At 33.1% G+C, this 23,115-nt stretch overlaps 2 protein-coding genes across 3 annotated transcripts; one reads left to right on the top strand and one right to left on the bottom strand.

Moving 5' to 3' along the window:
- The first annotated feature begins 3,494 nt into the window (after positions 1-3,494).
- LOC118060709 (gibberellin 20 oxidase 2) lies at positions 3,495-5,614 on the top strand. 2 transcript variants are annotated; one of them, XM_035073973.2, is made up of 3 exons: positions 3,495-4,346; positions 4,455-4,773; positions 4,980-5,614. In XM_035073973.2, the coding sequence occupies exons 1-3, from the start codon at positions 3,778-3,780 to the stop codon at positions 5,244-5,246; spliced, it is 1,155 nt and encodes a 384-aa protein (XP_034929864.1). In that variant the 5' UTR covers positions 3,495-3,777; the 3' UTR covers positions 5,247-5,614. The 2 variants fall into 2 exon arrangements, with proteins under 2 accessions (XP_034929864.1, XP_034929863.1); XM_035073972.2 differs by having other exon boundaries at positions 4,452-4,773.
- A 12,192-nt stretch (positions 5,615-17,806) lies between these two features.
- Positions 17,807-21,758, bottom strand: LOC118060671 (uncharacterized). The gene is made up of 4 exons (XM_035073930.2): positions 20,545-21,758; positions 20,012-20,435; positions 19,883-19,932; positions 17,807-19,681 (listed from the first exon to the last, which is right to left on the bottom strand). The coding sequence occupies exons 1-4, from the start codon at positions 21,641-21,643 to the stop codon at positions 18,240-18,242; spliced, it is 3,015 nt and encodes a 1,004-aa protein (XP_034929821.1). The 5' UTR covers positions 21,644-21,758; the 3' UTR covers positions 17,807-18,239.
- Between the last annotated feature and the right edge of the window lie 1,357 nt (positions 21,759-23,115).

The raw sequence follows: 23,115 nt of genomic DNA, 5'->3' as shown, positions 1-23,115 counted from the left end.
ATGATGTAGCGCATGGGAGTGGCGTACGTGCATAAACTGGGTCTTAACATCGTTCATGGACTGGGTTTTAACGGTTGGAGAAATTTATGCTTGATGTCATCTTTTTGTTGCATTTTATTTTAGTAGTACATGGAGTCCATTTCTATTATTTCATTTGTTAGGCATCAGTTATTAGTAGTGGCCTTAAAATGTTCCTTCATTTTTGGCTTACTCTTTTAGTCAGTTTCATGCACATAGTCTGTTATTTAAGCAACTATGGATTATCAATGAGGGATAGAAAAATTATTCCAATTAAACTGTGGTACATCCTCACTTGAAGAGGGTATTTTCATGAGCATTTTTATTTACATTTAAACGGATCCTATCAATTAATCCCAAAAAAAGATTAAATGTTAACGTTGTTTAGGGAGAAATGTTGGAATTAAATCCTTATGGTCTAAGGATTTGATCACGTAGTAATTGTTGGTTTTTTACCTGACATAAAACTTATTAATCCTTGTTAAAATTAGTTTCTTAATTGATGTAGGTTTTTTATTGGATGGTTAGAGCTTCTATTTCTATAAATATAAGAGCCTAATCTTGTGTCTCTATGGTAAAAAAAAAAAAAAAAAAAAAAAAAAAAAAAAAAACATTCTTAACTCTCCTTTGAACAATTTAAAATCTTACGGTCAAAACTAGTAAAATTTAAGTTTTGTCTCTGCAGAATTTTTTTTCTAATCTTAGTCCCATTCAAAAAATTTATGGCTTAAGTTGCAACTTGAATTTTAAATAATTAATTGTTTCCGAGTCAATAAAATAAAATATAGTATTGTAATTTTTAGATATTTAATTTTTCAATAAGAGAGAAGAAAGTTTTAAAGGAAGAAAAATTCTGGGTCATACCAAACAAGAATTTAGAGAGGTTGGAGAAACGAAAGAAAAATGGCACGACAAAGTTCGGCAAAGGAAAATGAAGGCTTGCCCTTTAGGTTTACTACCATGGCTAGAACGACCTAGCATACGTTTTAAGCATATTTTATACAATAATTATCTACATTTTGCTTGGCATCACCCATTGCTCTGGGAAAAAAAATAGTTAAAATAAATATTTTATGGTTTGATAATTTTGTCAATAAGGGATGCCTGCTGCTGCTGCTTCTTCTTCTTCTTCTTTTTTTCTTAAAGTTGACATGATCAGTAAACATGTCGGGACACTCTTTTCAATCAATTTTGATAGAGTTGAGGACGCGATTGGTGCGATTCTTAGTATGCGTTCCCAATAATGTTGCTATTGTATGACAATATATATAGTCTTGACATTGATTAGAACCACATGTTTTTGTACAAAATTTCAAAGGTTTAGCCCTAAAATTCGTCTCATTGTCTGCTTTCAACCATCAATTTTATTCATGTGTTTCCAATTCAGTTTATTCCTAACCTTATGTTATCTAATTTAAATCAGTTAAAAGCAATTACTAAAACCCATTTAAATCTCTCTCTCTCTTCTATATATATATATATATATATATATATATATATTATTTTATTATTATTAACGTGGGTATCCGAGGCAAGCTTGGATCTAAACAAATCCTACGAACTCTAAAATTAAAAAATATGTAAACCTTTAGTATTATCATCATTAACAATCATAGAACTTGAAACATGAAAACTCTTATATTTAACTAATATAGAAAAATAACGACACGTAAAAAAGAATGGGTATCCAAAATTAACATTCATTAAGCTTTGATAAGTTGTTTTAATTGATTTAAATTGGATAACACAAAAGTAAAACGATGAATTGAAAACACACGAAAAAAATTTACGACTGAAAATGAAAATAAATACAAGAGCAAACTATAAAGAGCATCATACTATAAAACTAGGTTAAAAATCAAATTTATGTTAATAAGAAAAGCCATATGCTCTTTATTGAGTTTCGTCATGTATAAATATAATAAAACCATCAAACCCACATTTAATATTTTATGGGAAAAAAAAGCTATATATGCTTTAATCCAATCGTTGTTATTTCATTTCACGAATGAATAGGAAATATATATTATTTTTTATTAAAAAAATGCTATTAATTTATAATTTTTTAAGCTCATTCTCCATAAAAAGTTAGAATAAACAATCAAACGTCCCTTCTCGAGTAACAGCAAATTTGACCTGATTGGCCTCTGATTATCTCCGAACAAACTAACAGGGAAAGAAAAATTGCAATTTACAATGTCCCTTGGGAGCTATATATGCTTCATCCTACAGGCGTTGGCCTCATTTTCAAGAAATATAAAAGAGGAGAAGATCAAACACTATTTGCAAACAAAAAAGGAGATTTTCTTAATAAAATAGTATAATTAAAAATTTATTTGTAAAAATAGCTAGGTGGTTTTAAATTCATGAAAAACAACCCTGCCAATTCAATTTAGAGATTAACGCAGGCGACAGATTTTTCTTGGATGATATAATCACATCAATTTAATCACTGATTATTTACCCTTGGTAACTCTCTACCTCTTTATATAGCCCTAGGACATCCTCCATCGCCGTATCGACAACACCTTACCAATCCTAGTAGATGCCGATTGCCGACTACTAGGCTAACCAGTCCTTGCTCCTAGTAATTATAGCTTGCTATTTCCATGACAGGAGAACCCCTTTACTCTTTAGTCTGTGTCACCATAAGACTGGAAGATCTTTCTACCCAAACAGGAACGGTGTTTCTTTAATCTGTCTCTTTCCTTTTACTCCAATGGTGTATTTGCAATGATTCTGTTTAGCCATACATGCTGCAAAAGCTACTCCTTACAAAGTACTAGGTTGCATATTCAATGTTCACACCTTCTTTTCTTGCCAACTCCCTTCAATTATCCCTGACATATTTCATTAGTGCTGTGTAAGCTTTTAGTTCTATTAACGATGGTTGTTTGCTTCAACTCTCTACTTTGTTTCATGGTGAATCCATGCCCGATGTTTGGATAAGACAGATATCTTGATGCCCCAAATACATGTAGTCACAAAGAAGATTTTAAAAAATTAATTAGTTCGATGTGGGTATGCATGTGAAGCTTCTGCTGGAGCTTGAATTACTCAAGTTACATGTGTGGTTAGTATTCTAGGACAAAAAGCTGAAAGTATGTTTTGTTAAAAAGACAGAGATAAAAAAACATAAAATAAATTTGTTTTAGCGGAGAAATCTGTGTTTGCAGGGCAATTAAACAGTTTGCCTTTTCCTTTTGTTTTAGTGTTTTGATGCACTAAGCAGTTACCGAGCTGGTGTTGCTCCCAGATAAGAAAGCAGAGTGGTAGCGCAGGACAGGAAATGATGGGTCTAACACAGGTCCAAGCACTCTCTTGATACAAGGCAAGATAAAGTGCCCTGCTGACACGATCATAGAGCATCCAAAAAAAAAATAAAAAAAATGAACACGATTGGGAAGAGCTTTCCTGGCAGCTATAAAAAGGACGCAAGTCCAACAAATTGGAATATCACCTCATTTTCTCATTGAGTAACTCCCTAAACTGCAAATCCCCCCCTCCCCTGAAAAAATAAAAATCCACACAAGGCATATAAGAGTGGGGGAAAGACAGGGAGCTACAAGATTCCAACATTTGGGCTCGGCGATTCCCCCAATGAGAGCGGTCTTGGCTTTTCTTTTATCATCATCACACTTCTCTTTCGTTTCTCTTGACTGGCTAGCAGCTACTCTCCCTGCCACTTGCATATATATATATCTTGCCTTGCCATTTCTTCGAAGCTAGCCATCACACCAGTCACAGATTCGTAATGCAATGGCAATAGATTGCGTCAAAACCATGCCTTCAAAAACCACCCATCATCACCATCCCAAAGACCAAGATCAATGCAAAGATGATAGCAAGTCTTTAGTGTTTGATGCACAAGTTCTTAGATACCAATCAAGCATACCTCAACAGTTCATTTGGCCTGACCATGAAAAGCCTAGTGCTAATGCACCTGAACTCCAAGTTCCACTTATAGACTTGGGTGGTTTCCTCTCTGGTAGCCCTGATGCTGCAGTGGAAGCTTCAAGACTTGTTGGTGAAGCATGTCAAAAACATGGTTTCTTTCTTGTTGTTAATCATGGAGTTGATAAAACACTCATTGCTCATGCTCTTAATTACGTGGACAACTTCTTTGAATTGCCTCTTTCCGAGAAACAAAAGGCTCAAAGAAAAGTTGGCGAGTCTTGTGGATATGCTAGTAGCTTTACTGGCAGGTTTTCCTCCAAACTTCCATGGAAAGAAACACTTTCTTTTAGCTATACAGCTGAGAAGAATCCATCAGAACATATTGAGCAATATTTTCATGACAGAATGGGGGAAGACTTCGCCAAATTCGGGTATGTTGCAAAAGCATTTTCCATTCAATTTGGTTATGTTCAATGTTGTTTATTAGTATTCACGTTTCTTAAAACTAAAATTCATCTTCCTTGTGCTGTCATCAGAAGGGTGTACCAGGATTACTGCAAGGCCATGAGCACTTTGTCACTAGGGATCATGGAGCTATTAGGAATTAGCCTTGGTGTGAGCAGAGCACATTTCAGAGAATATTTCAAAGAGAATGACTCAATAATGAGGCTTAACTACTACCCTCCATGCCAGAAGCCTGAACTTACTTTAGGAACTGGTCCTCATTGTGATCCAACTTCCTTAACCATCCTTCATCAAGACCAAGTGGGTGGTCTTCAAGTGTATGTAGACAACGAATGGCGTTCGATTAGCCCCAATTTCGACGCTTTTGTCGTAAACATTGGCGACACCTTCATGGTAAGATACTAATCCGCACCGAGCTGTGTTATAAAGTATCATCATCTAAGCGAAACGGTGCTGTCTATGTGCTGTGATGATCTCATACATGATAAACAGATAGAATTGTCTCGTAGCTACGTGGACACTTGTTTAAATTATTTCCAAATTTGCGTTGATGATTGATTACAAGGACTGATACTTAGTGGGTTTTTGTTGCCTTTCAGGCTCTATCAAATGGTAGATACAAGAGCTGTTTGCACCGAGCAGTGGTGAACAGCCAAACGCCAAGAAAATCTCTTGCTTTCTTCTTGTGTCCAAGGAATGACAAGACGGTAACTCCACCAGAGGAATTAGTGGACACATGCAATCCAAGAATATATCCAGATTTCACATGGCCTCTGCTGCTTGAATTCACACAAAAGCATTACAGAGCTGACATGAAGACACTTGAGATGTTCACAAATTGGCTTCATCAAAGAAATGGTAGCTGAACAAGTGGGTCAAGTTATGTGTCGCATAAAAAGACATAACTTGACGGGAGGGGAGTGGAAAGGGAAAGAAATGAAGCTTGAAAGAGATGGGGATTCTGATGAGATTTGGAGGGGAACAACACTACATGAAGAGAGGAAAAGAAATTTGAGACTCTCAAAGGACAACTTTCCTTTATGCCAATAGGTCTGGTTATTACTAGCTAGCTTGTTTATTGGCCATGAACAAAAGGTAAAATCCACAGACCAGTAAAATGTTGGATTGGCTAATTGCTTTTTGTATTTTCTTTGATAATGTAAAAAGGTTATCACTAGCATCTATCAATTATCCAAAAAAAAAAAAAAAAAAACCTGTTTTATGGGCATTTGAATTCACCATTACCACATGACTTGACTTATTTTTTTATTTTTCTTTATATAGAACTCACATCAGCTAATTAATATTGTTTGCACATGGAAAAAATCTTATTTATAAAAATAATTTGTTTGATAATACGGTGCTCCATGAAAATATTTTAAAATAATATTTTTTTTTATTAGCATATTAAAATTATTGAGAAATATTAATTTAATATTTTTTTAAAATAAAAATAATTCAAAAGGCCGACATAATCGCTACAGGTGCTCAAAATAGCAAAGCTAACAGTAGTCTTTGTAAATAAATAAATTATTCTTTCTTTAATTTATTTATTTTTCTTTCTTTGTTGATGCATCAATTCTTTCAGAGTGATAGCAGAATCAGCCAAAAAAAATTTTCCAACGTGCACGCAAAATTACTTTCCCTGTAAGCACCAAAAAGGCCTTTTCATCAAGCATGTGGATGCCAAGGACTGAATATGTGGGACAAATTGACAAGTCCCCAAAAAAAAAGAAAAAATCAATACCACAAAGATATGTAGAGAGGATATATAACCTCCCTAATGTCAAGAATACAAAACAAACCGAACAAATTATCAATTTGGTCCTTTTTTATAACAAAAAATTACATTTTTCTTTTTAGATTGACGTTGAAAAGCTAATCCTGTGCGTTAATTAGTAAATTAAATATCATATAAGAAAGAACAAGAAATCTTATAGTACTCGAAAAATAACTAAGAATATTCTATTAGTTACTCCTATAATTTACTTTAAAAAACTAAAACTGAGAGAAAAATTCTACATAGAATATTCCTATCACTTTTGAGTCATGAATTTTATTATTCTTTATTCTTTTAGTGTCAATCTCTTTCTTTAAAGTGAGTATAAAGAGTAACCAATATGATATATTTAGTTTCTTCCTTAGCAACAAGAAATTTTATGATACTTAAAGCTATAATTAATGAGATCATATTAATAAAATCCACTTTATAAAAATAATAGATACAAATATGAGAGAAAATATCAAATAAAAATATTCTTATTTACTTTTGATGTGTTCCACTTGTATCTGCTACTTCATTTGATTTCTCTCTCAACAACGAAATTTTTATGATATTCAAGCTGTAATTAGTGATATCCTATCATTGAATCTACTTTATAGATAAATAGATATAAGTATGAGAGAAAAATATTAAATAAAAATTCTTATCACTTTTGATGTGTTCCACTTGTGTCCCCTCATCCCTAAAATCTTATAGGGATGGTCAAATTGGATATGAGTACATTTTTTCATAAGTCATCACACATTTTAAAGTTAGTCCCCCAAATATCAAATGATTAACATTGTAGTCCCTACATGAAACCCTTCTCAATTGGATCCCAAATGTATCATGTAATTCTCAACTGAAACCCCATCTGAAATTATCACTCTCCTTAAACAAGAAAGATTAAATGATATTGAAAACGGTGTCATCTCGTTGCGTAAATATGCAGTTGCGATTGCAAAGATTAATGGAGATGGATGTAGAGTGACACAATTGAAGAATATCTAATACTTCTGGATCTTAAATGAAACTTTAAAAAAAAAATTATTTTCGAGGTCTCTTTTCTTTTTCTTTTGAAGATATTATTACTGCATATGATTACAGCAGTGACCTTCAAGTAATATTCATGTACTAAATGATTCATTTACTTCATTTAAAGTTTCCAATTAGGCCCTACGTGAGGGGTTGGATCAAGAAGCTCCACATAAATCCAAGTGAAGAAATGGCGCACCAATTGAATAATTCAGAGGAAGAGGTTGCTTAGATTGACAGAGAAATTCCCTGTGGTAATTTAACTCTGAGGCTCAGCTAATATATATATATATTAAATCATGAGTGTTTGATTATTTTACATACAGTTCGACTAATTAATCCCTTGATATCCTTAAGTTGATGACCAAATAAAATTCTAATAATTCTAAGATTTTATAGTAATTGAACTAATAATTTTTAAAAAATAAATTTAAAATCTAATCAGTTAAATTATAACTTTCATAGTTATATTTTTTATTATATTTTATTTTTTGGCTATTGTTGTCTTCTCTTGTTTCTGGAAATTTGGAAGTTTTGCATCATAGAATTGAAAGGGAATACTCGCAACATGTGTCGTGGTTTTTGTCTTTAAACGGTGCAACATTCTTTCTGGCTAATATTATAGGACACTGCCAGCATTTTTCAAAATGAAAAATGTCTACATAATTACATTTGGTTAATATTTGATGATAAAAAGAATAGTTATAAAAATACAAAATATACTTAATTAAAAAAAATAGAAGTGAAGATGAAACTAAAAATAATATTTCGTATTTTTAAAACCAAAAAATACAAGAATATATGTTGTTTTTTTAATTCCAAGATAGTAACTTGTTAGATTTAGGGTAAGGAAAGCAAGGAAAGGAGACATCATAAGAAATAATCTATAAAACTTAAGGGTAAGATTTTTATTTAGATTTATTTATTTTGAATTCACGGAAAGCTTGAAAAGAATAACTGGATGAAATAAATTTACTTTGAAATTATCAACAAGGTGTTAAAACATAAATTACAAAACAGTCCTAAACTGGAGTTCCCATGGTACTATCACACAGTTAAAAGGACACTGTCATCATTTTACTAATAATTCTATGCGTGGATGTTTGGATTGCCTCGTTATATGTTCCCACTTGGTCTAACGTTCGGAGGCCGTGTCAAATAGATTGATACTGGGTTATTAGCAAATTAAAATATTTTTTAAAAATAAAAAAAAATTATTTAAATGTTATTAATATATTTTTTTAAGAGAAATTATAAATTTAAACTCTGATGTATATTGGATGATATTTTTTAAGATATTAAAAATAATGATATATATATATATAAACTGTTAAATCTATTATTTATGTTATAAATTGTAATAACTCATAAAAAAATAAATCAAAATAAATTATCAATTCAATTTTAAATTAATCTAATGTTAAATGATGAAAATGAAAAAAAAAAATTCAATTAAAAAAACAAAAAAAATCTAAGTCAACCTGAGTTAAATAATCAAACTCATAAATCAAGTCAATGAGATTGAGATAATTTCATAGAAAATAGATAAAAATAAATACAAAAACTTAATTCTCAATTAATTCAATATTGAATGTTGAATTTGAAAAAAAATTAATTTAAAAAAACATGAGTAAACCCGTGATAATCTATCAAATTCGCGATTTGGATTATAAGAGAAGATAACTTCATAAAAAATAATAATAAAAATTACAAAACCCAATTCAATTGTATATTTTAATATTAAATGTTAAAATTGAGAAAATAAATAAATTTATAAGACCATTTATAATATAAGGATAAAAATCATATAATTTTATCTGAAATAATATTTGGAACAACAAAATAATCAAAAATTCTAATATCATCACGAAAAAAGCCTCAATGACAATTGATGACACTTCATTATTCAGACCAAGTTCTTAACATAAAAATCATGGTTTGTTCATTATAGTAAACTTATTATGATACATTGATAGAATTAGAAATATCATCAGGTCATATTTAATAATATATTATATATATATATATATATATAAACAATATTATTTATTTTAGGTAAGGTATTTCAGGGTTGCTAATACTTTTTTTCTGCTCAACAATTATTTACTTTAAATATCTAAAAAATCAACTAAAATTTCTAATATTCAAAAAAACTAGATGACCTTAAACCAATCAAAAACCATTCCAGAACATGATGAAAGGAGCAGGCGTGAGGAGAGTAAGACAAATGTAATCCCATCAAAAAATACTCTCCTCTCATTAATCGACATTTCTTGTGATTTCTTTCATGGACACACCCACTTACTTGCCCCTTCTTGTTGATCTGTACTGTTCTTGTTTGTAGTTATCATTCTGCATTACATCGCAGTATTAATTGCTAGTCTCTTTGCCATTGAACGGTCGACACCTTTCTTGATTAAACGTTTAATTTACTTATTTAAACACTTTTTCCAGCCATCATCCTCCATTAGATCATGATATTGTTCGTCTTGTAGCCACTTGATTACCTCACACGTTTAACTTACTCGTTTGTACACTTAATTAGTTATCTTGACTAAACAAGTATTATCATTAACAAATCCTATGATAAAAGATAAGAGCTTAAAGCCACAATTTGACATGTGGATTACGAGTCCCATAGATTAATCTTCTGTCAATTTAACTTTATTGTCTCCCAATTGCAATCGCTAGATGTGTGGTTTTTTTTTTTTTTAATTTATAATCTTTTGTCATTCTAACTTTGAAGAAATTTTAAAATACTTTGATCCCTCTTCTTCTTGAACTTGATCAAATAAAACATTTTACTTGTCATGAGGCATGTAATTAATTGGATTGAGAGACAAATGGTTTGATTTGGCCAAATTATTGTCAAAATTGAAGAACCAAGTGCAATTGATTTTAGCCTCATCAATAACTTAATTCAATTCAACGAAATTCAATATTACATTGCAAAAATATTAGAAAATATAATTTAAGTTAAGGTGTTATAAATTTAAATAATGACATAGATGTAGATCAAGTAATTCAGGATATTTTATATGTATTTAATATTATGATATGTAGTAATTTTCAAAATATATTTTGTTTAAAAATATATTAATATATATATTATATATATTATTTTTTTATTTCAGCATATTAAAATTATCAAAAACACTAAAAAACAATCAATTTAATATATTTTTAAATTAAATATATTTTTAAAATACACTAAAATAAAATAAAATAAAATGGACAATACTTGTAAACACTCTCTCTTCTAGTCGAAAAGGACAATCAATTTATTTGCTCATTCACACCCACACGTATATATATCCATGCAAACACAACTTTTTAAAATTTATTTGAATTCGGTGAGGACAAGCATTGATTGTTTTTATTATAAAACGTGTCATTATATCAAGGTGAAGAAGAATTAAGTGCTGAGAAATTAAGGTGACACTTACAACAATGCTCACCCATAAACAACAGGAAAAACAACAAAATAGCTGTTCAAGGGTTTCCCCACTAATTATTTAATTATAAAAAAACAATAATCACACGCTTTTAATTAATCCAATCAATGCTTAAAAGTTTGTCTTTACGATATCTCTATCAACCACTTAACTATATATGCCGTGGGCTATGCCCCATTTAATTTCTCGTGCTTGCTGCTTGATTAAAGAAATATATTTCTCGTGTAGTTTTTTTCACTTAAAGACAGGATTAAATTAATTATTTAAATAACAGTGAAAAATGAAGTTTGATTTTATTAATCTAATGATAATATTTATAAATAACCAACATTACTTGCAAGATCAACTCACTTCTTGGCCTGTTCGAGTTGGCTGGTTTGGAGCCATTAGGGAGTTGATGATGACGAAATGCATGATCAGATTGAGTTGGGATTCATAGTTTCGGATCTTTGGAAATAATAATTAATTGATGATTTAATTACTTATGATCCTCCTCTATAATTACGTGCCAGCATGTCCATCACACAAATTAAAAATTATGATTAGTTTTCACATACACATAATCTTAATTATTTCTCCTATTTTCTTGTCGTTTCTTTTGGAATTTTAGTTTGGTAGTGAAATATGTGGAGATATTGTCGAGGGCAAACGACGAAATGAGATTAAAACAACTTATGTGTACATGCATGAACTACCAAGCCTAGAAGAAACTAATGTAATTATAGAATTATGGTACTTGAATCATATAAGGTTTATTTATATTTTAAATAGAACACAAAGTAATATTAAACATTAAAAAAGATAACAATAAAAAGTTTTAAGAATTTGCATAACCATTCTTGTTATATATATATACAATAAACTATGTTAATTTAATCTTGTATGGTAGTTTGACATGTTAGATCTTGGATTTATTTTCTTAATTGTCACTAGTTTGAGTCATCTCATGACTACTGGAGATTTATATAATCGTTAGGATCCACAGGATTAGTCGAGATGCGCACAAACCGACTAAATACCACATTAATAAAAAAATATATAAATAAACTATGTTAATTTCAATGGCACATCTATCTATAATTTATTCGTTTTGTTATCCGTAAAAAATTCTGTTAATGGGCCTGCTTCAATGGGTTACAGGGCTTGCATGAAATGGCTAGGCACCAATTGTTTTAGTTGAAGCCTATATATTCAAGGCCCATCCTCATTCTGAATATTGTAGCATACAGATATAAATATATTATCTCCATGTTTTTTTTTTCCCGGAGAGTAATAAAACACAATTTCATATAAATAACATATTAGTTGTTAAATAAACTTATACCATATATTTTAAAAAAAATACACCAACGACCTTATATTATATATATTACTTCGTCTTTGATAAATATATGTATTAAGAGAAATAACTTTATATATGCTTAATCAATCATCATTATTATAAATTAAACTTAAATTATAAAATAAAGTTAGAAATTAGATTGGTTTTTACAAGATTTGTAGTATAATATTGTATAAGTAATTATTATTATTATTATTATTATTATTAAAATTTAAATAATTTGTTTTGGTATTTATTAAGTAACTAAGTGAAGATTGGATAGTTAGGCTAAGGGATTTTTAAAAAAGTAAATAAGAGTATTGGCCTGTTAAATTCTATAGAATTAACTGAAAGTAATATAGTTTTTAGACCCGACTATGTTCATGACTCAGGTTTTGGGTTTTGATCGGGTTGCTCGAGTAATTTTTTTTAAAATCAAAATTCAACATGTTGCAATTAGTTTTTTGACCAGGTCTTGCCTGGTTAACCCATGAGGTTTTTTATTTTCTTGTTTTCTTTAACCTGGTCCAGTTTCAACCCTGAATTAACCGGGTCTCGGTTCAGCCTGCCGGATCAAATTTCAAAACGGGAAACCAGATCAAGAGTTTATCAAATTGAGTAAAAATCCAATAGAATTGAGTGATTATAATAATTGGATATTCAATGAGTTTAATGAAATTGTCATTCCGGCTGGAATTTCTCATTACCAGGTCTTGGAGCTTGTGGGAGAGTTTGATCTGGTAACTTTTCTCGTGCTTCTCTCATTCTGTTATGATTCATGCACTCTTTTCTTCTTCTTCTTCTTCTTTTCCTCTATTTTTCCATGAGTGGCCTTCGCTATTCACTGGTTGCTATTCTCTTATGCAAGCTGGTTAAAGCAATTAATAGTAGCAGACACAGCCCTAGCCCACGATGTTGGCCTATTGGGTTAGCAATTTCTTAAAAGACACGCCTAGCTAATTAGACTCCAGGTTGGTAATGGAGCGGGTATGGAGTAGGTATCCAGACTATTAAATTTGTAGGTGCTTCTTTTTTTTTTTCCATGTTCTAAATACCATATAAACTGAACTTAGATTGGTGGTATAGAATTTTATTGGGATATGGTGCTAAGAACTTTGCTATGAAATCAGAGCAGGATTCGATGGACTTGCCATAGCTTGATAGGATTTTCTACGAAACATCAAGACTGCAGCGAATAGGGTATAAAGTTTTCCACAGTAATCAGTCACAGCTATTGTCTGTTGAAGTGAGGCCCTAGAAAATGAGCAGTGTATACGTCGTGAAAAAGGAAAAACTTTTGGCTCAGTCAAGAACATAACTGATACAGTTTCCCTAGGTTTCAGTTTTCTACCATAAGTTTACTATTGAAGATATAAATCTCTGCCTCCTTGCTTTGATCAAACATGACATTTTTTTCCCCCAACGAGACATTTTCATCTTGGCACTCAAGATCTCATATGGCCGCATTGACAATTGTTTGCACATTCTAAATTCCAGGGTAGGTGTTCTGGCTGTTCCTTTTGGCAGCAAAATCTCTCATTGCAGCCCAAATTTTGCTTTGCTCCTCGGTGAAGTGTTTCCGGTGGAAAATATGGAACTTTTGCTTGCGGGTTCTCATCCTATCTCCATATCTAAGATCTGAGCTGTGCAAGAGGGTGGAAGGCCTGGAAGACTAGTTGATATATATAATCAGAAAAATTCCTGAGCTTCAAGGAACTGTTTTAAAGTCTTTCAAGGAGGGCTCTCTTTTGGGGAAATTCCTTGTTGGGTTACTTTTATGTGGTAAAGACAATTTCTCTGTCATTTAGAGCTTTAGGAGTAAATTATGTGATTGTTGCTGTGATATGTGTTCTCTCGCAGAGTATTTGACACCGCCAGCCGAAGGTATCCTTCCCCCTTGCTCTTCTCAACAATTTCAAGATGGGATTCGCTTGTGGCCTCTTTATTACACTTTTAAGCTTGCAAGTCAATTATGCCCTAGAAACCATTGGAGTTACTACTCTTTTGGTGACATTTTGGTTCTGTAAAGTTCATTTTGAGTCACAATACTAGTTAATTATGCTTTTAAGCTTCACTTGTTCTTTGTTTTCACTATACATAACTTCCCCTTCAGTTTTGTTAGAGTGTAACTAGTTTATACCAACCTCTAGGGAAAAAAAAAAAAAACATTTCAATTCAAAAATTTAAATTATTTAAAATATAATTTAAATTATTTTCTAATAATATAAAGAATAGGTCGGCAGAACAGTCATGGCGGAGGAAACAACATCAAAGAGTAGGTCGGCAGAACAGTTCTGGCGGGAGAAGGGCTTCCAGCAGCTGTAGGTCGGCTAGAAGAGGGCAGAATCCTTGCGGTGAGCAAGAAAGAGGAAGTGTCCTACAAGAGAAAGGAGATGGAAAGTTTTGAAATAATAAGAGAAATATGCATCAGAATACAAAAACATAGACGGGCAGAATTCTAAGTTCTGACTTGAGGAGTTCTGAGATTATGCAATGCTTACTAAGTTATTTGGTGGCTAAGACTCTTAATACAGCATCTATCTCAGACATAAGAAACATCGTTGTTGAGTGCCTGCAACTAAAGATTGAACATCTCCTCATCTTCAGTGCCAGCTGATCTTTCAGAAATGCCGGAAAACTTTTGTCATATCGGGAGGTGGAGTTTGCGAGGGGGTGTCAATGGGCATTCACCTCAGCCCATGCCTCTCTTTCCTGGGCTCGGGCTTATAGGTTTAAGCTTATACACACCCTTAACCATGAACTTCTTGGTACGAGCCCTTTCTCCATAGGCCTGGAGGTACCAAATTTGTTGAGAAAAAGTAAATAAAACTGAGGAAGGATTGTATATTGTAACGTAGAATTCCTTTCAGCAATAAGGATTTATAGCTGGATTTGGACTAAATAGAAGTAACCTCTCTTCTTATAAACTAATGCAGACCCTTAATTTATCAATCAAATCTTTCAAAAAAAAGATAGCAAAGTCTTTTATTTGGAGAAAGCGGAGTCCCATAAGATTAATTTACAAAAGAAATTAGAGATGGAAGTTCTAAAAAAAGGTGAGAGAAAAGTTCTTGCAATCCGAATATACATCTTATTTCTATCTTGCTCTAGGGATGAACTGAGGATTGGAGGCTTGTTGGCAGTACAGGACAAAGTTAGTACAAGAGCTTTTCTCCATCATCGGAATGTTTTGCCTGCCTCACAAGCTTCATGTGTTTTTTGCAGCTCAAATTTGAAAACTGCATAGCACCTTTTTATACACTGTAACTTTTCTATGAGTGTTTGGATGAAAGTTGTTGATTGGTGGGGTATTCAATGTTGTTTACAGAGAACACTTAACTCGCTGCTTCTGCAGTGGCCTGAAATGGTGCAAGACAAATTCCAAAGATCAACTTGGAGACTAATTTTCAATAGTACTACTTGGAGGTATTTGGTTGTTGAGGAACAAAATTGTTTTCGAGGAAGGAACTATGAGCTTGTTTGATTGTTTCTCCACCATCCTTCATCAGGTTGCTATTTGGTTGCATACTTTGGATTCAAACTTCACTTATACAAGAAATGACCTCTTAAGATCTTTTGATGATATCAAATTGTGGTGTAATAAGAAATCTTAGGTGGTCTCTTTGTTGTTTGCTGTAGTAGATCAATTTTTTTTTTTTTTAATTTTCATAAGTCTTTTTTTTTTTATCCTTGTATTTCACTTTGGCTATTGGCTTTATGGCCTTTTCAATATACTCTCGATGATTTAAAAAAAAAAAAAAGCAAGATAAACACTTATGCAAAAAGTTCTCATTTTAGGAATAAATAACTCGTGGGAGGGACCTTACAATATTCTGCGTTTCCCAATCTAAAATTTTGTGTGAGCAGAGCAATATGGAAGACCTTTTTTGTGGATTACAGAACCCTCTCTATCCATTGGCAGCTGACACAGTTGCAGAAGGTAAGAAATTATGATGGCACACATTAAAAAGGTTTGGCGATGCACAAATGTATGGCTTATTTTGGGCAGTGATACCACAATGGAAACACAATGGCCCCGCTTGCAGCACGATAGAGTTTCTTCTCATATACCAGGCAACATGAGTGAGTAGAGAATCTCCCACTAAGGAAACTGAGATAATACATTTGTATTCCATTGATATTTTTCAATTCTCGATTTCTTACATCTTATCGAAGGATTTTTAAGATATTGAACTTTTTTGTTTTAACGAACCAACTTGATGCTCTTACTGATTTTCTTGCGAGATGTTGACATGTTTTCACTTTCCCCACTTGGTGCTCCAATGATGTTACGAATTAGGTCTTCCTTGTTTGAAGTTGAATTTAGGGTTTGTTTGGGAGAGAATGTGGTTTCTTTTGGTGCTTCCAGGATCATCCCATCATTCTATAGTGCGTGTAGCCTAAATCACCATGACATGGTGCTGGTGATATTTTTTCTTCCCTCTCTTTTATTTTTTTCTCTCCTCTTGGATTCCATGTTTGATTTTTCTTTTCCTTTACAACATTTATGTTTCTCTTTTTATCAATTTCAATCCTTATATTTTAGCTTACATTAATAATAGAACTTTTTGTAAACTTGATATATGTGTGAATCTACAGTGCAATTGGGTCTGAAGCTACAAAGAATGCAGTAGTGAATTGCCTAGCTAAAGTTTTTGTTAATAATAGAAATTTTTGTCAAAAATGATGTATGAAAATGGGGCTGTATAAAATTTGATGCAATTGAAAAGTGGTCTAACTTTGTGACAGGTTCCTTATTTTCTAAGCTTCACGGCAAGGATTGGGTTTAGCTTTTTATTTCTTTTTGGTCAGTAAATCACTTCCATTCAAAAAAAAAAAAAATTGTTTTGCTTCATAATTTTTTATTTGGAAACTTTGAAGAACAAAGAGGATCTTCATGGCAAGAAGAGGGGAGAGACAATCTTCAATTAATTCATCTAAAACCAAAACATTTTATGGAAGTATCATATTTAGTTCTTACCCTCTCAAATATTTGTTCCGACGACAAACATTTAACCTTTTACATAACTAGCATTAATATTCTTAATTAGTTAATTAAAGAATTTCAGCACAAAATAATAGTATATTTATAAAATTTCAAGCTCAAAAATATTTTCCTTGAAATTATATTAAAGAATTACACCTTGCAGTTTATATTTTTAAATTAAAATAATTCTTGTATACATACTCTTCTAACCTACTAAAAATAATCATTAATTTGGAGTGGCTCCCTGGTCATTTCCTAAATTCGTAGTCAAGAGTAAAAGATTCAAAGCTGAAGTTAAAATTCTAGGGTATAGGCCATATTGGTGTCAAAAACAAAAACTAAATTTATCTGCTAGGCAGAAAATTAAAAGATATGGTCGGGATGGTTTACCCTGTCAAAATTCTAGGGTTTAGGCCATATTAGTGTCAAAACAAAAACTAAATTTATCTGCTAGGCAGAAAATTAAAAACTCTCTTGATCCACATCAGATATGTTCCAAAAGTATATTTATAACATCTAATTAATACTTTTTCATGATATTTTCCTGGTGGTGATGTTAATATATATTGATATAAAAAAACCAGTTGCGTAACAGCAGAAAAAGCACAATTAATCTGCTGCTGCTAAAACTATTTCAACCATTTTCATCTTTAACTCAAGAACCTGACATGGAAGAAGCTGAAAATGACTATTCTGTCTTAAACCCTACAAGAGAAGCATGGAAAGCCGATAACAAGGGGAAGAAATGTTAAAAATAGTATACAATAATGGTGCTATCAATTTGATCAGTTCTGCTTGTCAACATGGTAATCCATCACAAAACAGTCCTGCCATTTCTCAGAGATACCATATCTCGAGAAATACCCCAAACTTACTTTCAAAAACCGAAAAACACTGTTACAGACATCAGCTCTATTTTCCCTTTCACCAAATTAAATTAAATTTCCCGAGAAAATAACAAAAAAAAACAAGAAGAGAGACCTGATTTGATAGATAAAAAAAGCCTTAGCCAACTGCTGGAAAGCCCCCCCTGCAGTAGCCGCCATTTCCCCCCTTGAAATCTCTGAACCAACTTTAACCTCTCACATTCAATGCCTCAATTTTAAGGTATAAAAGTACATGGAAATAAAAAATTGTATCGCAAAATGCCCCACCTTTTGAGAGCCCCCTCGAAAGAAAATCCCACATCACATAATACCCATGGATTAAAAGAAAGATCTGGCTTATAAAAAATAATTTTTTTTTTTTTTGGTAACATGGACAAACACGTGACCCATTACACGTCTCAATCAATCAAGGTCAATATGGAACTCCAGATGAAGATGGCTGCAGAGACGACTGCACCTGCAGCAAGTGGTGATAACAATCGGCGGCAGTAGGCCTCTGCTCTGGGTTCTGGTCTAAGCACCTATTTTGCAACTCTCTAAGCATTTTTGGCACCCCATTTGGACCTAACCCGCAAGTCCTCACCAGGTGACCAACACCCCACACATCCACCTTCACACCATGCATCCCTCTTCCCATCTCTGGAGCGTGTCTACCACGCGTCTCCCCGATACCATGTACTGGGTTTAGCTGTGGTGCCCCGACAGCATCATCGAAGCCAGAAACGAACCATTCGTTTTCACTGTCGCTTCTTCGCATCACCTTGTCCCAACTCAGGTCTCTATGCATGAAAGATAAGTCGTGTAATGCTACCAAAGCTTGGGTCACGTATTTCAGTGCTTCAACAAGCTGCTCGCAATTGTTTGGCTTGAATTTAACCCCTCTTGGCTTGAAAACCAAAGCCAAATCTTTTTCTGATGATCTGTAGATGAATTCTGCATGTGGGATTCTATGGTCCAAACAGTCGTATATTTCTTTGACTGCTGCCCATTTTCTTCTGCTAGAGAACAATCTTGTCACTGTATTTGGCGTCATTTCCATGATGTTTCCATTACCCATGTCTACTCTTTCAAAATCACTGAAAGTTAATTGCTTGTAAGTACCACCATTGTTGAAGTTGTTGAAGCAACGATCAGCTAGTAATGGCAATAATCCAGCAACTCTATAACATGGGACTAGAGCTCTCATTCTCTCGACTGGTGAAGAGAGGTCTAAAGAGTAGAGATCAGTACGAATAATACGATCCTGTGATCTACATAATGCACAAAATGTCACCAAGTAGCCAACTGCGTAGTAGCCTAGAATGTAGGGGAGGTCCAAATAAGTCCACAAAAGCTTCTCTATTATGGATGATGAGGGATCGACTTGACCTTCCCTTAATTGGTCGGTTTCTTCTCCTCTCCACAAACAAAAGTTTCTAACAAATCCAGTCACATTTGGCCACTCATCTTGCAATGTATCAACCATTGGTGAAGAGTGTTGTTTTCTAACAATAACAACCTCAACAGAACAAAACTTGGACACGATCCTATTGATGCAATCATCCCAAACGCCAATGAAAGAGTCTCTACTCGAGGAAGTAGCTCCACTTATACTAGGGTTTGTTCTGATAATTGAGCTTAAAATATCATAAGTAATACCTCTACAATCTAAGGGATCGTTGGATATTGTGAAGAAGAGTTCTTTGCCTTGTGGCAAGTCCCTGTACACATCTCTTCGAAGTGGGAATCTCAGTTCTTCAGGAGGTGGCTCTTGCAAGTACCATGAAAGCTCAAACAAACTTGGAAGTGTTGTTGGTGGAACTCTAAGACACCCCACGTAATATTCTGTTGGATCTTGAAATTCCCATGGAGGTACTGTCCAAAGAACAACATAATGGTTGGTTATTACTCCACAAATTATCCATAACAACGCAAACTAAAACTGCCCAAATTAAGGAGCTTGTTAATTTTTCTAATCACAGACCTTAAAGGCAGCTAGTAAGGACATGACATGTAATGGGAATTGTGTATATTCATGTACATTGATGAATTTATGAGCATTAGACCAAAGGGGACTGGACTTACATCTTATTGAGGGTTCAGTTAATGGAAGCTGAACTCTTTCAGTGAAACCTGGCATGTGAAAAATTGAAAACTGTGAGATATAGATTTCTAAACTGCCACTTTAGAAATAATGAACATAATAAAACAAAAATAAAAGTACCCGAAGGAGTAACAGAAGCTGAAGGAGAAGACTTCCTTCTGCCAAAGACTTTAATTTGTTGTCCAGAAAGAAATTTGTCAACAGAAAAACCTTTAAGAGCACCATCTTCAAATGCTTCCATGGTGCAAGCGACCATCGAATCATCAAAGAAAGTTAGTTCATCTGCGTTCAAAAAGCTTGATCCTTGAAGCCTAACTCTCCCTCTATGATGCTCTCCCTCTTCACCCCACAAACTCACCGATTCTTCCCATGTCATTCTTACTTTACCAATTCTACGTAGCTCCTTTGTAGATGAAGAAGAGCCTACCGCAGCTTCCATGGCAGTATCGAACCCTAGTAAACTCCCTCTTGTACCATGAAAGTAAGCTTCACCTCCACTTGTCATAACCAGTTGTCTTGTCCTTCCTGCCAAAGATCATGTAAAGTTTCATTCTTTTGGAAAAAACAAGCACAAGTACTGCAAAAGATTGCAACTTTTTCGCTGATGAGTCATTGTTATAGAATGCATTTATACCTGAGAGTGAGAGATCATCCTCTTTGAAAGGAGGGGGTGGAGGGAGAGCTCTTGCAGCAGCAAGAGAAGTTCCCCTACTGCTATCATCACCAGAACCAATGAGTGAGGGTCCTCTGCTTTGAGTTCTCATTTTAGGACCCATAAATTGAGATAACTCTTCAAAAACTTCTTCATCAAACGAAGCAGGTAATCTATGTGCCTTTCTCTCATAAGGTGAGAGTCTAAAATAACTCTTCCCCATTTGTTCTCTCTTATCACCTCTTTCCCACTCATAAACCTTCCTAAACTCCCCGAGCATGTTATCCCATTTAGTACCTGCAGTTTTTGCATCTCTATGAACATCATGTCTATTCAAAAACTCTGCAACTTCTCTATCTTTATCGGCTCTAGTTTTCCCTCTTGTTGACTGGACTGCAATAGCTGTATCACCACTAGTGACTTGACCAGTAGTGGTTTCTGGCAGCTGTTCAACTCTTGAAGTCAAATCAGAACCACCTTGGTACTGGAACCTCCAAGCCCTGGCTAGCCATAACATCTCATTGGGTTTCCAAACTGGGCTCACATATTTTCCTTTCCTAAATTGATGTTGATGTGCTTCTTCTGGTTTGCTTGTTTCTTGGGCAGAAGCTGCAGAAAGTGAAGGGACAGGTGAGCGTAAAGGAGATGAGTTTGTGTCTGAAGAGGAAGCTTCTGCCGTTGTGCGGGGTTGTTTTTGTTGGGCAGGGTTTGTGGTTAGCGATGGGGTTGCCTCGCTTGAGACAACAGTAGCCATTTGAGCTTGTGTTGGTGGTTGTGGTTGTGGTTGTGGTTGTGGTTGTTGAGATGCTGAAGGCAATAGTTTCCATTGTGCACTACTGTATCTTGCTCTCTTGGGGTTTACTGTCTCAAATTGTTTCTCAAATGGAGAGGAAGTTGCACCAATTGGTACAAAAAGAGGGGCAGGGATGAATGGAGCACCAGTAACTACAGCTGAAGTTGTCTGCTGATGATGTAGAGGTCTTAGTTCTGTTGATTCCTCAATTGGGCCTTTCGGAGAAGAAGAAGAAGATAGTTGCTGTTGTTGTTGTTTCTTGGTTGTTTCTCCCTTGTTTTCACCCATTTTAGAATGGGCCCTAGAGACCTTAGAGCTAACGAGAGAGAAAGGAGGCTTTAGATCAAAACTAAAACAAGAAGAAGAAGCACCCTTTCCTGTTAAGACTACACTTAGTTTCTAAATACATACACTTCTTCTCCACCATCTTTGTAACTCTCAAAAAGGGTTTTTATGGTGCTTTTGGACTCGGATTCCTACCTTACATTTAAAGGGCTAAAGATTTTTGGGAGAGAGGAAAAAAAAAAGAGAGAGAAAAACCAGAAAAGGAGATGAAAATCATACTAAGCAAAAACAAAGTAAAAGTAACAGAAAAAGAAGAGATCGTGGAACTGCGATGAATAAGACCTTTCAGTTTATTAAACCAAAATGTTGATTTTGACAAGTAATTAAAGAAGCGTACACTAAGTATTTGGTTGCATGATTAGAGAGGGTCATGATTATACTGGCACTCGTAAACTCTGCCACGAAAACAAATTTGCTGCGTGCCCGATTGTTTATTTTCAAGCAACTGCAAATTTGGAGCTGCTTTTGTGCTGGAGTTTCAGTAAATTTTTTTTTTATTATTTTTTTTTTCTGAATTGTTTTAATATATTAAAATAAAAAAAATTATAATTTTAATATAATTTCAAAAAAAATACTTTAAAAAATAAAGTCAACCACATTTTCAACCCGCCGTAAATATAATTATGTCCAAGTTTGCAATTTCAAGTTGAGCTACTTCCAAATAGCTTAGATATTTAATTACAGGAAAAAAAATTTATTTGATTATGACTCCAAATTTTTTTTTTATATATTTGGTAAAAAATGCTTTGAAATGAGTTTTTATATGCAAATATAAAAAATGTTTGGTGGACAAAATGTTCTTTTAAAACATGTTTTTTTAATTTATTTTTTTAAAATTATAACAGTAAAAACTACTATAATATTTAACATACACTTCACCTTAAATAATCGGGATCAATTTGTTTTAACTTGTTATAAAAATTAAAATAAAAATTATTTTAATTTTTTTTTAAGTAAATTCATATTTTAATTGAATTACGAGTTAATTTATTGAATGAAACAGATTAACTTAAATCCATTTAAAGTTGATTTTTTTTTTTCAACTCAATTTAGACCAGGAATGGGTTAACAAAGTTCCAACCTTTAAACTGAACTATTAAACCAAACCAAATTTAATAGCTGTGTTTTCAAGTATATTTAATGGCTTAGTGGAAGAATAATAATATATTTTAGTGGAAAACAAAAATATCTAACTATTTATTAAAAAAATTCTATTTTTAATTTTTGTGTTTTCATATTCTTTAATAACTTAACTTTCCCATTGGTTATCCAAATATTTATACCAAATACTTTTACCGGATAGATGGGATAAAAAATGGTTGATATTTACAAATAATATATCATAACCGAGTTATAAGTAATATATAGATCCATTAATAAGTTAATGATCACAGTTAATTGTGAGATTTAGAGGG

The sequence above is a fragment of the Populus alba genome, chromosome 12 (assembly GCF_005239225.2).
Source record: "Populus alba chromosome 12, ASM523922v2, whole genome shotgun sequence".
Taxonomy (NCBI): Eukaryota; Viridiplantae; Streptophyta; class Magnoliopsida; order Malpighiales; family Salicaceae; genus Populus; species Populus alba.
The sequence above is the reverse complement of the archived record's forward strand: the minus strand, read 5'-3'. Positions and strand labels throughout refer to the sequence as shown.